The 16,914-nt window shown below is 34.7% G+C and overlaps 1 protein-coding gene and 1 long non-coding RNA gene across 8 annotated transcripts in view; one reads left to right on the top strand and one right to left on the bottom strand.

Annotated features, from left to right (window-relative positions):
- The window catches only part of LOC147871775 (uncharacterized), a 19,048-nt gene continuing 2,134 nt past the window's right edge, over window positions 1-16,914 (bottom strand). The window contains exons 2-3 of the long non-coding RNA XR_015538307.1: window positions 6,511-6,657; window positions 1-142 (exon numbers count right to left, since the gene is read on the bottom strand). This is a non-coding gene — a long non-coding RNA (uncharacterized LOC147871775). The remainder of the gene's footprint in view (window positions 143-6,510; window positions 6,658-16,914) is intronic.
- Window positions 2,655-16,914, top strand: part of LOC147871776 (uncharacterized) — a 26,666-nt gene continuing 12,406 nt past the window's right edge. Inside the window, exons 1-7 of one of the 7 annotated variants that reach the window (XR_015538300.1) lie at window positions 2,655-2,676; window positions 3,285-3,455; window positions 5,375-5,490; window positions 7,913-8,036; window positions 9,685-9,762; window positions 14,724-14,817; window positions 15,038-15,314. Coding sequence is in view for 3 of the 7 variants with exons in the window: in XM_087360148.1 (XP_087216274.1) it covers window positions 7,997-8,036; window positions 11,954-12,086; window positions 14,724-14,817; window positions 15,038-15,112 (342 nt within the window). In the remaining 4 variants the exon portion in view is untranslated. Of the gene's footprint in view, window positions 2,677-3,284; window positions 3,456-5,374; window positions 5,499-7,912; window positions 8,037-9,684; window positions 9,763-11,953; window positions 12,087-14,723; window positions 14,818-15,037; window positions 15,315-16,914 lie in introns of those variants that run through there. The other 6 variants (XR_015538301.1, XR_015538299.1, XM_087360149.1 and 3 more) reach the window with 6 other exon arrangements.

A 16,914-nucleotide genomic window follows, 5' to 3' on the forward strand; every position in this document is an offset into this window, starting at 1 on the left:
GTATTTATATTTTCTTGAAGTTCTGTAGTCCTTCCAGTTGAATCCTGTGACAGTTGCCTTAAAATCGGCCACATTCGCTTTCTTCCATATCCTCCTCCTCCTCGACTCGTTATAGGTACTCATTATCCCATAACCTGTACAGCTGAGAAATAAACTGAGAATCAGAAATATCCAACAGGAATGCACTGTGACTCTGTTTTCAAAATTACTATCCAAATTATAATTTTGAGGATGCAACTTGCACGTAAAGCCACTTGTGTAAATTAGCCTTGAAACTTTTGTTCCGACAAGTCTCGAAATAAAAGACTTTAAAATACAATTTTAGGCGTTGTGCGAGAGATTCAAGATCTTTGTTCAACCTGTTCTGCAAATATATTTATCACCGTAGAATAAACCTAAATTCAAGATATTCAGGTGCTACACGGACAGAAAAATGTCTGATAAAAATGTACGCTAAAATAATATATAGAAATTGTATTTAAGTTATTATTGATTTGAATCTTTATATAATTATATTCACCTGAAGATAGTTCTTTTAGGAACTGAAACATGTCGTGGAAAAAATGATGGTCTAATGTAAATCGAATATTTCGATAAAGAACATCATTTGATAAATTTTAAATATTTTAATATTTAATAAGAAGATTTAAAATATATATTTATTATATCACGATATGACGCAACTTTACCATCTCATAAATATAAATTGTTCATCTTCTTTTACAGGTAGTGCTCCCATCGATGGAAAAATATTTTGGCACTCACAGAAATTACTTCGTCTCTGCGGCAACTGCTGCCAGCAACGTAGGGGCCGCATCTTTGAAGGAGAAAGAAATGGTGGCCAGGTAAATAAGGTGTTTCGAGAAAATTAGTTGAGGTTCAGGTATGCAAAGAGTTTGACTGACGAGCATTTAAGGTCTTACGAGCTTTCGGCACCTTCATTTATTAACTTTACGTGCGGTCAACTCTACTGGTACTTAAAATATTTTACCTACACATTACTTAACTGTTGCTTTATATCAGTGAAGGAAGAACATACCAAAAATGAAGTTCTGAGGGGATTATGTAAACCTGAGAGAGATGACGTAACAAGGAATTATTAAGTATCACAGCCAAATATGATTCCTGCTTCATGTTTGGGAGATCCTACATTCAAATCTGAGCCTGGAGACCAGGTTCATGGGGTTTCTTTTAATCTTTCTTGGCAAATTATGTGGTGTTATGTGCGTCTAAGCCGTGCGTTATTCCTTCCACATGAAGTAGCTCGATAATGGACGAACGAAGTTTTATCGAGTTTGACGTTTCATGATTTCGTAATAAATTGTTGTGCCATATCAGTTTCCATTTAAGTCAGACTATTTTAATGACCGCATTTTACAAGAGAATAAAATATTTTGTATTGTAATCTTATCACGACAGATCAATAAATTGAAAACACTTTCTTCGATTTTGTTAGCATCAAACCATAACGATAAATAAAATGAGATGGTAAAGTTGCGTCATATAGTGATATAATAAATCCGTCTAATCACAATAAATTCTTATTAAATATTGAAATATTACAATAATTAAAATTAAAAAAATATTTAAAATATATCAAATGATGTTCTCTATCGAAATATTTCGATTTACATTAGACCATCATTTTTTCAATGTTAATTATTGTAATATTTTAATATTTAATAAGAATTTATTGTGATTAGACGGACTAGATTTAATATATAATAAATAAAATTTTAAGAAAGGAAGTCTCAGATGAGCTGAGATTTGTTTTATTCTTTTTAGTTTTGGTCCCTGTTAAAAAAATGACTTTAAAACAGAAATTTTAATTTTGTTTCAGTGTGTATAATAACAATAATTAGTGAATATCTTAATATAGATTGTAATTTTCTATATATAGTTCTGAATTCAGGAATTTGAATGGTTATAATCTAAAAGTGAACAGTTTCATGTGAATTTAAGTCTTTGAAAGATTTCGTCATAGTTATAATTATTAAGTTTAGTTAACAGCTTTATTCTCGTGACTCATATCAATGTAAATGAGTAAATGCCCTCCTCCCTCCGAACATTCAAAATCCGTGGCTTTGAAACCCGAGAGCTTACATCATCCTGGGTTGTTAGACCACCCTGGGCATGCCACTCGCAGTGCTAGGCCACCTCCAAGCCTTGAACTTCTTGAGGGCACACCTGAGCTTTCCCACTAGGTTTGACACCCCTGGGGTTTTAGCATGAAATATTTCTCCAGGGCTTGTATAGCAGACTTTATCCAATGATCTTGGTCCATACAGGGTTGCCACCAGTATTCAGTTTGTTGTTATCTGTCGCAGATTTCAGCTTAGAATGTGCTGCCATCTATCTATGTCCTCACAAACCACACGTTCTTCTGTACGATAACTCGAGAATGGCTAATAGTAATTTGTCTTCGGGGGTTGGGCCTTTGGGGTCCATTCTGATCCCAGGATTAGTCGAACTGGTCCCTCCGATCTCTTCAGTGGTCAACATTTTTATGGGTGTTCTCCTTAACTCCCTCACAGATTTTGTGATCATTTATTGAACAATTCTTTTTTACCCAGATTGCTGGTGAAGAACTGTCCCGAATTTATTCGAACCTCGACGTCGACATCCTTCAACAACACGGCAGAAGATTTGTGACGTACTATACAGAATCTGCATGATGTAAGTTATAATTGATTAATTTCTTCATAAAAATTATTGATCGTCTTTGATATGTAATATTTGGTATGTCTGGGACCGTTTCGGGGCGCCCACTTGAAAACGTCTACGTCCCTTTTCTATATAAATTGCAAAGTCCTCACTTCTATGTCTGACCATCTAGCAGCCTGCGAATATGGAAGTGACCTATTACGTAATTATTTAGAACACGTATGAAATCGAGAATCATGTGAGGAGGGAATTCTAAATTCTTTGTACAGTAGATTTGATCACTTACTAGAAGCGTAAAAATGTACCAGAGAAGACAGCGAGTTGTGTCAAAGCGGATGAAAGAAAGATAATCTCCTCTTAAGAACGAAGAACTTTGTTACGTGGGAGTAGAACTAAAATAGTTACCGCAGTTCCATCTACAGGTGAACGTCGTGAGCAGTCCTCGTTTGTTGCAGCGGATGAGATACAGGTTTCTTCTTATAAGATGCTCGGCAGTTTGTTTACCCTGGGTACTGATGGATCTTTGACAGGAGACAATTTGTTTTTGTTCGTTAAAGCAAAGCGTATGAAGATGTCATTTGAAATTGACATTTTGTATGTTGATGTGAAATTACTTCCAGGAAATATTTGAAGACCGAATTTGAGAGGCGTCGTCCCGCTCTCGGAAGCTGCCCTAGGAGCTTTTTCTTCAACATTTCCCAGTGGCTTTTTTTTTTTGGAGCCTCATCTCGACAAACACAACCAGTCCGCCCTTCTCAACCGCATTGCAGACCATTCCCTCGAGGTACAAGGTTAGTGGTTTTAAATTGTTAATTCTGTATTAGGTGTATCAGAATATTTCCAGACATTAATATTTCTACGCTTATTATATTTAAAGGCTCCTTCATGCTAACATCTTGTGACCTATTACATTGCTGGAAGGATTTATGTTTTGAACTCCACAAGTATAATATGCAAATTACTTTGATGATAATGACCCTTTGGGTAATAAGTTCAGTTTTGGCGCAAGAAATACGTCAGACAAAGCTAGATCGAAGGAGTACGAAGGCTCTGGAACTACGCTCGTGCAGTTCCTGGCCAGAAATTCTTGCGGAGTGAGCTGGACCACTGTGGTTTTTGAGAAATCAGTCTACCATTTTGCCATTTTCAAGATGGTTTTACCACAAATCTTTCCACTGACACAGAGACTGCATGTAGGAATTTTGATTTAAAGTTTGTCTTATGGGAGATGTTCATGATCGGTGTTGAGAAACAAAATTTCAAAGGCCCTTCACACTGGAAGAAACATGTATCTTTGCTTTCTCTGGTGTAGTGATGCTGGCTGGACCATAAACTCATGTTTCATGGATGACCTTGAAAGTTGGAATTTGCTGTATGTGGTTCAGTTTTTGATATAAAACTGTAAATGTTGTACTAACAGTCACATCAGGTGACTGAGGAAAAATGTGTATTCTGTTAAAATGTGAAAAAACTGTCGAGCACTGTCTGGACTTCGGACGTGATGGCAAAGATGGAGGCCAGCGTGCCGACTCTCACAGAGGTGGACCAGTTTACTGAATCAGAGAAGACTTAATCATTGATTTAATTAATTAATCTTGTCCGTCTAATCACAATTTAAAATTAAGATAATTAAAATACCATGTGATGCTCCTTATCGAAACATTTGATTTACATTTTAGAACATCTCTTTCTCAGTTCTTAGATGAACCCTCTTGAGGTGTATAAAAATTAAAATTATATAAACTTAAAACTTAATCATAATTTCTTATATGCAACTTTTTTTGTAGTTGTTTATCAGTTATTAGTGATGTTCACTTCCAGATTCCATTTTAATATATTTTGAAGTTGTTCTATATATGTGCGTCGTGTTCAAATAGACTTTTAGGTTCATGAATGTTTTTGTTGATGTTTTTTTATATCAGCCTGTAATGTAAATAATTCAAATAATAAATGAATATTAATGAATGAATAAGAATAAAGAGAATAGAAAACAAAATAATATATTTGAAAAGTAAATTTGAACATACCAGAGATGAGAGGTGTAGATGTGTTCCGACTGTCTGGAAGTACTATCGTATTTGAACTTAAATTTAAATTTTAAATTGTGATTAGACGGACAAGATTAATTAATTAAATATATATTTTGACAATATGACGCAACTCTATCATCTTATTAATCAGAGATGTCATTCTGCCTTTACTGTGTTCGTATCTTCCCTTCTGGTTGTCACAAGGACCAGACGAAGTCAGTCCGACAGGAGCGTAACTTTTGTAACGCAAATGTCTGCAAAGACTATGTAAGCATCGCTTTCCCCAAGTATTTAAATAAGCCTCACGTTCTATCGCGTAAACAAAGCACGACTTGTGGTCTCGTTTATGAGGTGGGAATGTCTGCATAGTTTTCACGAAATTCGATGTGGATGTTATGTCATTAGAGGCTAGTACAAACTCGTACATATTCATTTTGTTCTAGACATTGACATTGCCTTCGATCAGGTAATTTCCCGTGATGCTCGTCTGTGCAGATTTTATTACTAGAGAAAAGCTGGAGAGATGTTGGAGTTAAGCCATTAGAGGCAGATCCGTACTTGTACATTTTGTTTCCAGAAGTTGATACTGTCATCATTAAAGATGTTTTTGAGAGTCGTGAGGATGTACTTTATGATCTAAATATGGGTAAGATTTAGTGATTGATTTTTGTTTTGTCCAGAAATCGTGTGTCCATGGTGACGAGCGGACATATGAACCAGTTACTGAGGAATGTTCTCAATCTTATCAAGAAGAACATTGGTAATGAAAATGCTCCTTGGATGACATGAATTGCAGGTAAACATGTAAGCTATTGAATCATTTGTTAACAGTCATTTGCTTGGATTTTATATATATGAGATAGTGTAGTTGCGTCATATTGTGACTTATTAAATTAAAATTAATTATTTGGTTTTTCCGTCATATCACAATGTATTTAAAATAAGATAATTAAAATAATTAATTAATTAAAATATCATTCTGTGTTCCACTACGAAAAGAAAAAATTGTAATTGAGTTTTAAAAAATTGTAAAAAAAAACTCGAAAAACTACACTACGAAAAAATTGTAAAAATTGTAATTGAGTTTTAAAAAAATTGTAAAAAAACTCCACTACGAAAAATTGTAAAAAATTGTAATTGAGTTTTAAATTTATTAATATAATTTTACACGTGATGATGGTTTAATAAAACCGAAACATGTTGTAAATGTTCCAATTGTAAATCGATTATTCGATATGAAACACAGAATGATATTTTAATTATTTTAATTATCTTATTTTAAATACATTGTGATTTGACGGAAAAACCAAATAATTAATTTTAATTTTATATATATATATATATATATATATGCAATTACGTACTGAGAAATGGATATTTTTAAGTTATTTATCAAATTATCGTCAGTTCATCTGAAGCGCTGTTGAAAGAACCATTCCTACCATCGGCTGAACGCGTTAAGAAACGAACAGACAAAGAGGAGTCTCTGACAGGATTCGTCAAGTCTATCTTAAGAGCTAATTGAAAACATAATTTTTCCTAGTCCTCGAGGCTTTCATCTATTCACCATTTTATATGGTATTTACTTCTGTGTACCCGAGACAAACCTTGCCCCTGAGGTATATAGCGCAGCAACTATTTATGAAATACATTTTATTTCTAATACATGCTACGTGTATTATATACTTTTATTTGTGAGGCGTGACTTGTATATTTTAAATCATTTATTAGTATTATTAAGTCATTAAAATGCAATTTTTATAATTTGTTTTAATATTAACTTTAGATTGAGTCACAAATTCAAGAATATTGGCACCTGCTAGCGAGAACATCCACTTCTTATTAAATATGTCGATCAGCAACGCAACCACTGGTTGAAGAACATTTAGTGTTAATTTTAGTGCACGTGTTCGGTTCCCATTCTACTCCATGACCTCCCAAAGATGATTATGGCGTAAATATTCTGAAACAGATATCCCTGATAATTCTCTGTTGTGATTTATCAATAATATTGACCCTAGAAGGATCATTGCTATATCTGCCGAAATAGATAACATGGCGCTGGCTCGTAGATCGGCTGTCGTGTCTGAAGGTGGACCAGTTGCTGGCGAGTCTGTCTCACAATGATATTTTGATTTTGTATCTTTGATACGTAGCGTAATGGCTTACTCCATGCTAAGAATATATTATCTTCTATTCGAATCTGTTCTCATACAGGGGTCAGGTATTTAAAACCTTAACGGGAGAAGATTTTCTTTTCAGTTATATTTATTTATCCAACAGTTTTTGGTTTGTTAATTGTCGTCATGTTATATACAGAAATATAAAAACATGCGAGTGATCATTTTATTATAACATTTAATTGCACTAATTATTTTATAATGATTGAAATGTGAATGAACTTTACAGAAAATCTGAAGTTACGAGCAGCGTGAACATTAAGGTAGTATATTTGCGTCATATTGTGAATTAGGTTAATATTTTAATATTTTCCGTCAAATCACAATTTTTAATAACATAATAAAATATAAAATATTTAAAATATCATTTCACGTTCCGCATCGAATGATCGATTTACAAATTCGAACGTCTCTTACGACATGTTTCGGTTATATTTAACCGTCGTCAGGTATAAATTATAAATGTCGTAAGAGACGTTCCAATTTGTAAATCGATCATTCGAATGCGGAATGTGAAATAAATATTTTATTATCTTATTAAAAATTGTGATTTGACGGAAAATATTAAAATATTAATTTTTTTAAGTCGATTATCATCTTACAGAAATAGAATTTTTTGGAATTAAATCATATTTACCTGTCGGAGGACATCATACAGTAATGAATCTTTAGGTTATGCAAAGCCATTTAAAATCTAGAGGAAAATTTTTGTATCGTTTCAGGGATTCTTTTCTCGATTTCTGGTCACGTGGTTTGCGTAGCGCATTAACTGCTTATCAGCTCATTGCGGAGCTGTAAATTGGGGTTTTGGGGGGAAGGGGGGATGATTGTAATTAGAATGATGATTGACAGCAATGCGATTAATGTGAATATGCTCTTACGTAAGCCTTGTGACAGCATGCCAGAAACTCTAGTGGCTACGCATTTTCTCGTCAGTTTTTGTTTTAATTTTTAATTTGTATTTCTCAAATTCTTGACATACGCAGGGGACATTTTAATCCTTGTGATAAAATTAAACTACTTACGACTGTATTTCAGAAACTGCCGGAGACTGACGTAATGGAATTTTGCCAAGATACAGCTCGCTCTCCCTGATAAGATCGATCGAGCAGATGAAATGTCATGGCAACATTATCTTTACTCCAAGCTTGCAATGTCAAAAGTGAGTCATGATTATGGTATTATTATATATACAATTTCTTATATGTTTATAATATTAGTAAATATAGGGAATATTATCTAGACGTAACATATTTCGTGTGTTCAGGTAGGCACATTTTTGAAATATCACTAAAGTAATTCGATAAAATGCTGACCTGAATAAAATACGCAGATCTAATGTTTAATTTTAAATTGTAATTATTAATTTAATCAGCAATATTCATTAATTAATCTTCTATCTTTAAGAGATATGAGGTGCGATCGAAAGGTTTCAAGACTGCGCCTATAAAAACCCGTACACTTATCTCAGGTATTAAATTCATCCATCACCCTCGAAGTAGTTCCCCTGGGAGTGAACACAACGATCCCAGCGCCGCTGCCAAGCCTGGAAGCATCCCTGGAAATCTTTCTTTGTCAGCCTGTCAAGCACCATCTGCGATTCTGCCTGAATCTCTTCTATCGTCTCAAATCTCCTTCCCTTTAGCTGAATTTTCATCTTTGGGAAGAGGAAACCTTAGAAAGGAAGTTGGGGTCGGTTCTTGCAAGATCTTTGAGCTCCTGACAAACGAGAAGTCGATTCTGCTTCTGGTCCTCAGACAGGATGCGTCGCATGTGGAGTTCTTCCTTTAGAATCAGCTGACAGGTCCCATAGCCTATCCCAACAATGTCGCACAAGTCGTTGATGGTACGACGTCGATCTTCGTAACATTTTCGGGCGTTGTGCTCGAAGATGGTCGTCCAGAACGCTCGTCATCATCGACAGAGGTTCGGCCATTTTTAAAACGTGAATGCCACACAAAAGTTTGCGGACTCCCCAAATGCTTGCTTTAGCATTTCATAGGTTTCCGTAGCCGGTTTGGCGAGTCTTTGGCAAAATTTTATGCACACGCCATTCCGAAATCGCAGGAGGGTCGGTGTAATGCACTACCAAAACGCCCGTAACTAAGAAACAAATGCTAATTTGATGATGCCGGCTGGCACACTGATTCACTATGAATGTAGGCCCAACCCCTTAGCGGCAGAAGCTCGTACTACTTCCGGTTCGCCCTCTATTGACACAGTCTTGAAACTTTCCGATCGCACCTCGTATAACAATTTTAAGAAGTTATATTTATATCCTACAAGTAAACTTCTACTGAATTTTTGTCCTCCATATCGCGATGAATATAATTTATAATTTTATATAACTTTTTGGCCCGTGATAACAATTTGTGCAGAAATACTCGTTCACTTGTGATTTAGAAGCCTGATATGGTAAAGCGGGAGTATGTTACGGTGTCTCAAAGTGATCGGGACACGTTTCGTCGAATGCGAGCCGAATCGATCGAATGTTTGTGTGCAAGGTATATTATATTTTATACATATACAGATTTATATATGAAGGCAACATAATTAATAGAAATTATCTGAATCACAGATCGAAATATGTCGCAGATACAAAGAGAGATCGTGATCAAATTCTACTACAGTCGAAATTTGTATTATTATGAAAAATTTGAAATTTTTATATTTTCTCATTGCTACGTTTTATTAACACATTGAAGTTAATTGAAGGATGTTTAATATTTTTTTTTTACAAATGAAATTAACTAGAGAAATGTTGAAATAAATGGGGCGTAGAAATAAGAACTACTAATGTCATATTCCAGAGGGACTTACTGCGAGCGTTACACGATTAAGAATGAAATCGTCTCGTCAGAAGAGTTAAAGTTCAGATATTAGATGCGGTAAGTGGTGATTTAATTGTTTTTATTTAACTGACGACACGATTTCTATTCCGATAACTCGTAAGCACTGCGTAACTAATTAAAGCAGTATCTGAAGACTACACATTATATTAATGAAACAATTGTATGGCAGCGCGTAACAAGATGGCCGTCTTCCGGGTCGTAGCGCTGTGAAGTCAGGTTGAAATTTTCCAGCGTTTCGGAGATACATGTTGCCTCGATCATCGCCCTGATGTCTGAGGCAGCAACTTCCTCTGAAACGTCTGTAAACTTGTACCAGACAACGCATTGCACTGCAACCGAGACGACAGCCATCTTAAGTTGCGTGGCATTGTTTTTCTCCAGACTGCTGGTATCTGTGTATCTTTCTTCAAAGTAAACACAGTGTTCCTGCCTAGAAGTCCAACACATTTGATATAATCATTCAAGTTCAGAGATTAGTATTTCTAAAATCGTATGTGCAGTCTGGAATTTTAAAAAAAAAAATTAAGACGGTTCGAATGGAGTTTCGTAATTGTGGCCCTAAGTATTCTATAAGACCATTATCTCTGTATGAAAATTTATATCATTCTATGGGCATGAATAATCTTTGTCGGATAGTTTTAGACACGCTGATATCTGGAATATAATTCCTGGGCTGCTAAGATTTAAGGAAGTACGTCAAGTTTTCCAGTGTTAAAGTCCCATTGTACGTTGCGTCTACTTTAAATAGTAACGAGTTGATTGAGGTATTATATCTGCTATTTCAGATGTAGTTCCTTTTTCTCGTCAGTAATCCATTTCATAATGCATAAGCTTTTATTTGAACTTTCTGTACATTGCCTCTCGCTCTCCTGTGTTCATTTTGATTACGTTATTTCTTGTTTACTTTAAATCTAATATTTTTACAGATGTTTGCAGTAATTATTATATCCAGCATCAAAATAATGAGATTGGTACCTAATCTAACCTCAGGCTTGAATGATTGCTGCGTATGTTAGTCACATAGGTTCTAGCGGAAGCCAGAAAGGAGTTTGTGATTGCAGTTGTGTTCTGTATTAATAACCACTTGTTAACTAATGCTTAAACCACGCACACCCTCTATATTCAGTACATTTTATAAATGTTTATGGATTTCGTATGGCTTTTCAATAAATGTCGTAATTTCTATACGTACGTGTCGGTGGGTTGGTAAGAAATGGTTATCGTGGCCACAGACCTCCAAATGACTGATAATCCTTGCTCTGATATATTCTTTGTCATTACACTTGATGTTATATTAAATTAAATGAACTTCATTATTCAGTTATAAGATAATATATCAACAGTAGAATACATCAGGATGTGTAACGATAGCGTATTAAAACATTACATTCAGTTTCAGATACACCCATACTCCTTATATAATTATGAATTAAATTCTTAGACATTATACAATTGGTATACAAAATATATATATATATATATTAAAAATATATTAAAAATTTTTTGCCGTCAATCACAATTATACTAATGTTAAAAGATTAAAACATCATTTAACGTTCCCCATTAATATATTTTTAATACTTATGAATCACAATATGACGCATTTACAATATCATATATATATATAGTATAGAATTTCAGCTGAAGTTTGAGGTTAGGGAAGACCGACAGTTTTTGTGAAATATACTCACCAAAAATAATATTTTTACATAACCACTTTACTCTTCTGTGCACCGTTCAAAAGAAATGGAATATAGGTAATATTACTACATTTTTATAAGCGAAAGCATTCATATTTTTTTTGTGGAATATATTAATTTAAAAAGCCGTAGTTATATTATAGGTGTTATACCAGATGAATATATTAATATGTACATTTTATTATCAGACTTATAACAAAAATGTCCCAAAAAAATCTTTTTTTTTTTATTTTGTTTGCAGACAGACACTCGATTGACATAAGATATCAGTCCAAGTAGATTTCAATCGGTGAAATACGTGTTTAGGATCGTGGAATTTTAGAATATTTTATGCCTGTTGCAATGAGATTTAAACTCGCTACATCTAGTTTAAATCTCAAGATATGAAATATAATTTTCACACAAATGTTCATAGATTCTATATATATATATATATATATATATATATATATATGTGTGTGTGTGTGTGTGTGTGAAGGGAAGATGTTATTATAATGTTACTTTTACGTGATGTATTTTCATTGCAGCTCATTATGGTACCCGTTATAATCTCAGGCGGGATCTATCCGAGATAGGAGTTGAAGGAAACTGGATTTTGTTGGCCCAGGACAGGGTCCGGTGGAGGGCTTTGGTTAATTCGGTGATGAACCTTCGGGTTCGGTAAGCCATCTAGTTAGTTAGTTAGTTAGTTAGTTATGAATATATTACTCTAAATAGTATTAAAAATATATTAAAATTGGCCGTCAATCACAATATAAGATAATTAAAAGATTAAAATATCATTTTACGTTCCGTATCGAGTACTCGATTTACATGTGGAACATTTACGACATGTTTCGGCTATCATATAGCCGTCATCAGGTGTTATGTTATAAACTTTTTAACTGAATTACTGATTTTTAATGATTTTTAGTTTTCATTTTAAATCGAGTACTCGATACGGAACGTAAAATGATATTTTAATCTTTTAATTATCTTATATTGTGATTGACGGCCAATTTTAATATATTTTTAGTACTATTTAAATAAATCACAATATGACGCACCTACAATATCTTATATTACTCTAGTTTATTGGAATGTTTACAGCTTAATTTGTGACAGCATTTACTAACATGAATATAGGTTTGATTATGATAAGATAATAAATATTTATACAAGATCTGAGGTTCTCATGACAGTTGCCTTCTGGGTTGTAATGCTTTGTAGTCTTGTTGGTGATAACCAATATTTAACAGGAATTAACTGCCTCCATAGTCAGGGTTTGGTGTATCACCTCCATTTGTAAGCAATACATTCCTCTCGAACACGGATAATCTTCTTCAAGGCCTCGTGGCATCACCACCCACAAGACTACAATGGACATGCATTTCTGTGGTTTCAAATTGATTATTTTTATTCTCTGAATTAAAGAATATTCTGTAATGTTGCACTACAACACGCGCGTCTCAGAGGAGGCTGTGATACAAAGCATTTAAAATTGGCATTTTTACTTGTAACTGACAAGGCATTTGTGGTCGTTGTGGATTAGATCCTTATTGCAGAGACATAGAAGCAGGGAATTGAATTTAACGATGGCCACATCGGTTCAAAGTTCTGTCTGACGACAGGTCCACATGAACAGGATCCTTCCATCCTTTTCTCGGACTGGGACCTGTTCATATACGTTCTTGGCAGATGATCCAGAAGTGGTTTGCCATTGCCTTCTTCTGTGTGTGAATGGAGTAATTGTTGGGATGCCACGGAGGAAAACTCCGTGTTGCCTAGACCACGGCCTTGCCCAACACAAGTTATAAATTCGGGCACCCTGACCCCAGGATTACAAGGCCAGCGTTCTAACCGCTAGACCACCGCGGCTATAATTGTAGGTTATGGAAAACAATGTCTCCACTTTTTTTAGAGCAATTCATAAGAATCTTCTTCCTCTATGTATATATTATATTGATTCTGTAGAAGATAAAGAGTGCATAAGAGAGTGATGTGTCCCTCGGCTGTCACAAATTAAGCACTAATTGCTTTGTACTGAGAACTAAAAGTGTAACAAAATTACCTTTGACTTTGCGTGCGTGAGTCTGTCCTCTATTCTAACATTCATGCTCTATAACGTCTTGCATGTATTTAGTATAGAGGTGACTTTTTCTTCTACGAAATGTAATATATATTGTAAGGCAGACACAATTTTATTAAGGCCATTTTAAGATGGCTTCAAATCTAAGGTTTTAATGTTTACGTACACGTGAGTGTACAAAGACGTGAAATATACAAGCGATGCTGGTATCTCTGGAAAAATATTCTCCAGTTTACACACAGATTAGGTTTTCCATTTGCATTTTGAGTCGTGCTAATACTGTGTCATATTTAACGTGTCTGCTCCATAGATGGACAATTTTTTGTCTCCGAGTATCGAAAACTAGTGAAATTTGTTAAAGAATTGCAGTTCAGTATTTTCGTGATGGTGTATTAGTCAGGAGAAAGTTTAAGGATAGGCGGAAGATTTCAAAGAGGGAATATTGTCCTTTCTGGATGGTCGTAGACTCCAACACGTGTTGAATTTAAGAAGTAGATAAAGAGAGGAGCAGTGCAAAGGTGGCTTAATGCCGCAAAAGTATTGAGAGCAAATTAGGAAATTTTTTGGGGGGGGGCTTTTGAAAACAAATGTATTGAACGATAGGGTTATTAATTTCAAAATTGTTAAGCATTTTTCCTCTTTCTGAATTGTCCTCATTCCAGTGAATGGAACCGTCCATAATAGATGGATGCTTGAGAGAATCGTTAACAGATTTTAGTTAAATAGTATTAAAAATATATATTAAAATTAGCCGTCAATCACAATATAATATAATTAAAAGATTAAAATATCATTTTACGTTCCCTATCGAGTACTCAATTTACATGTGGAACATACACGACATGTTTCGGCTATATATAGCCATCATCTGGTGTTATGTTATAAACTTTTCACTGAATTACTGATTTTTTTTACTGATTTTTACTGATTTTTATTTTTCATTTTTCTATGATGTTCTTGTCCTTTATATTGTTTCTTCATTCGTTGTAAAAATCGGCTAATTTTAATATATATTTTTAATACTATTTAAATAAATCACAATATGACGCATCTACAATATCTTAGATTTTAGTTAGTATTTATGTGAGTCACTTGATATCAGCTTTATGAATCTCACTCTCATATTACGTACCCCTGAAAGTTTGTTTACATATGTAAGATAATAATTTGAAGATTTTAACAGTAATATTCACTAATATTTTAAACTCATTTTACATTTTTGTTCTTAGGCTTCGAGCGATCAACATTTTCATTCGAACGTGTCACGAACTGTGGTTGCGAGACGAGAATGTGGTTCCGGAAGTCATGATTGAGGATCTCACAGTGAGTATCATGGATGCGCTTTATTACATAATAAAGTTTAGAAATGAGTTTCTTTCTAAACAAATAAACAATAATTTCTTATATTCACCCTGCATGAACATTTGGGTGGATGTCCACATAAACATTTATACGTGAAAATATATAATTGTAATAAAAGTAGCTATAATGTTTGTAGTAAGTCGATAATATCATATTGAATGGTAATTACTGTATGCATTAGGAATCCTCGCTACGTGCTTCTTGCCTTCCCCATCGAGGCAGCGTCACTCTTGCCTGTTACGAAAACTTGGGTTAAATCAGCAGTTACCGTCGTTATCATCACAGGCCTTGACTGCCCCGATCAACAATTTACACAAGGAATAAGACTGGAAAGATTGCACTCTCTGGACTACGCACAAATCTGAGTTTGTTCTCTATGCCGTGCGCTGCACAATGATATCTCCTTAAGTGTATACGAGAAATACAAAAGCAACATTAAAAAGGGTAAGGAAACGAAATTCTAAGTTACATTAATGCACAATGTTCTAGAAATAACTACATTTCTCGCTTTTATTAGAATACTTCAAAACTATAATTAGGTTAGGTTGGGTTGGGTTAGGTTAAGTTAGGTTAAGTTAGGTTAGTTAGGTTAAGTTAGGTTAGGTTCAGTTAGTTTAGGTTAGGTTACGTTAGGTTAGGTTAGTTCAGTTTAGGTTAGGTTAAGTTAGTTTAGGTTAGTTAGGTTGGGTTAGGTTAGGTTAGTTCAGTATAGGTTAGGTTGGGTTAGTTTAGGTTAGGTTAAGTTAGTTTAGGTTAGTTAGGTTGGGTTGGGTTAGGTTAGTTTAGGTTAGTTTAGGTTAAGTTAGTTTAGGTTAGGTTGGGTTAGGTTAGGTTAGTTCAGTTTAGGTAAGGTTGGTTTAGTTTAGGTTAAGTTAGTTTAGGTTAGTTAGGTTGGGTTAGGTTAGGTTAGTTCAGTATAGGTTAGGTTGGGTTAGTTTAGGTTAAGTTAGGTTAGGTTACGTTACGTTACGTTAGGTTAGGTTCAGTTTAGGTTAGTGGAACTGATAACTGTCATGTCGCTGTTGGTGGAGATCCCGATCAGATTTCACTGAACAGTACCTGAGGTCGGCAGCTGAATTACCAGTAACCAGTTTCCTGCTGTTATTTAAATAACAGGAACTGGTAACTGACATTAACAGTTATATCAGTAGCCATTTACATTTCACTGGTTAGTAGCTGCACTTTCCAATAACTGGTTATTTGCAGCAACTGTTTGAATTAGTGGAACTGGTATCTGCCATGTAGCTGTTAATGGAGATACCGATCACATTTCACTGTACAGTAGCTGAGATCGGCAGCTGAATTACCAGTAACCAGTTTGCTGCTGTTATTTAAATAACAGGAACTGGTAACTGACAATAACAGTTATATCAGTAGCCATTTACATTTCACTGGTTAGTAGCTGCACTTTCCAATAAATGGTTATTTGTAGCAACTCTCTGAATTAGTGGATCTGGTATCTGCCACAGCTGAATTACCAGTAACCAGTTTCCTGCTGTTATTTAAATAACAGGAACTGGTAACTGACAATAACAGTTATATCAGTAGCCATTTACATTTCACTGGTTAGTAGCTGCACTTTCCAATAACTGGTTATTTGCAGCAACTGTTTGAATTAGTGGAACTGATAACTGCCATGTCGCTGTTAGTGGAGATCCCGATCACATTTCACTGTACAGTAGCTGAGGTCGGCAGCTGAATTACCAGTAACCAGTTTGCTGCTGTTATTTAAATAACAGGAACTGGTAACTGACAATAATAGTTATATCAGTAGCCATTTACATTTCACTGGTTAGTAGCTGCACTTTCCAATAACTGGTTATTTGCAGCAACTGTTTGAATTAGTGGAACTGATAACTGTCATGTCGCTGTTAGTGGAGATCTCGATCACATTTCACTGAACAGTAGCTGAGGTCGGCAGCTGAATTACCAGTAACCAGTTTGCTGCTGTTATTTAAATAACAGGAACTGGTAACTGACAATAATAGTTATATCAGTAGCCATTTACATTTCACTGGTTAGTAGCTGCACTTTCCAATAACTGGTTATTTGCAGCAA

The sequence above is a fragment of the Zootermopsis nevadensis genome, unplaced genomic scaffold (assembly GCF_977971745.1).
Source record: "Zootermopsis nevadensis isolate Lab colony 2312 unplaced genomic scaffold, Znev_1.0 Znev_ptg000039l, whole genome shotgun sequence".
In the NCBI taxonomy this organism is placed as follows: Eukaryota; Metazoa; Arthropoda; class Insecta; order Blattodea; family Termopsidae; genus Zootermopsis; species Zootermopsis nevadensis.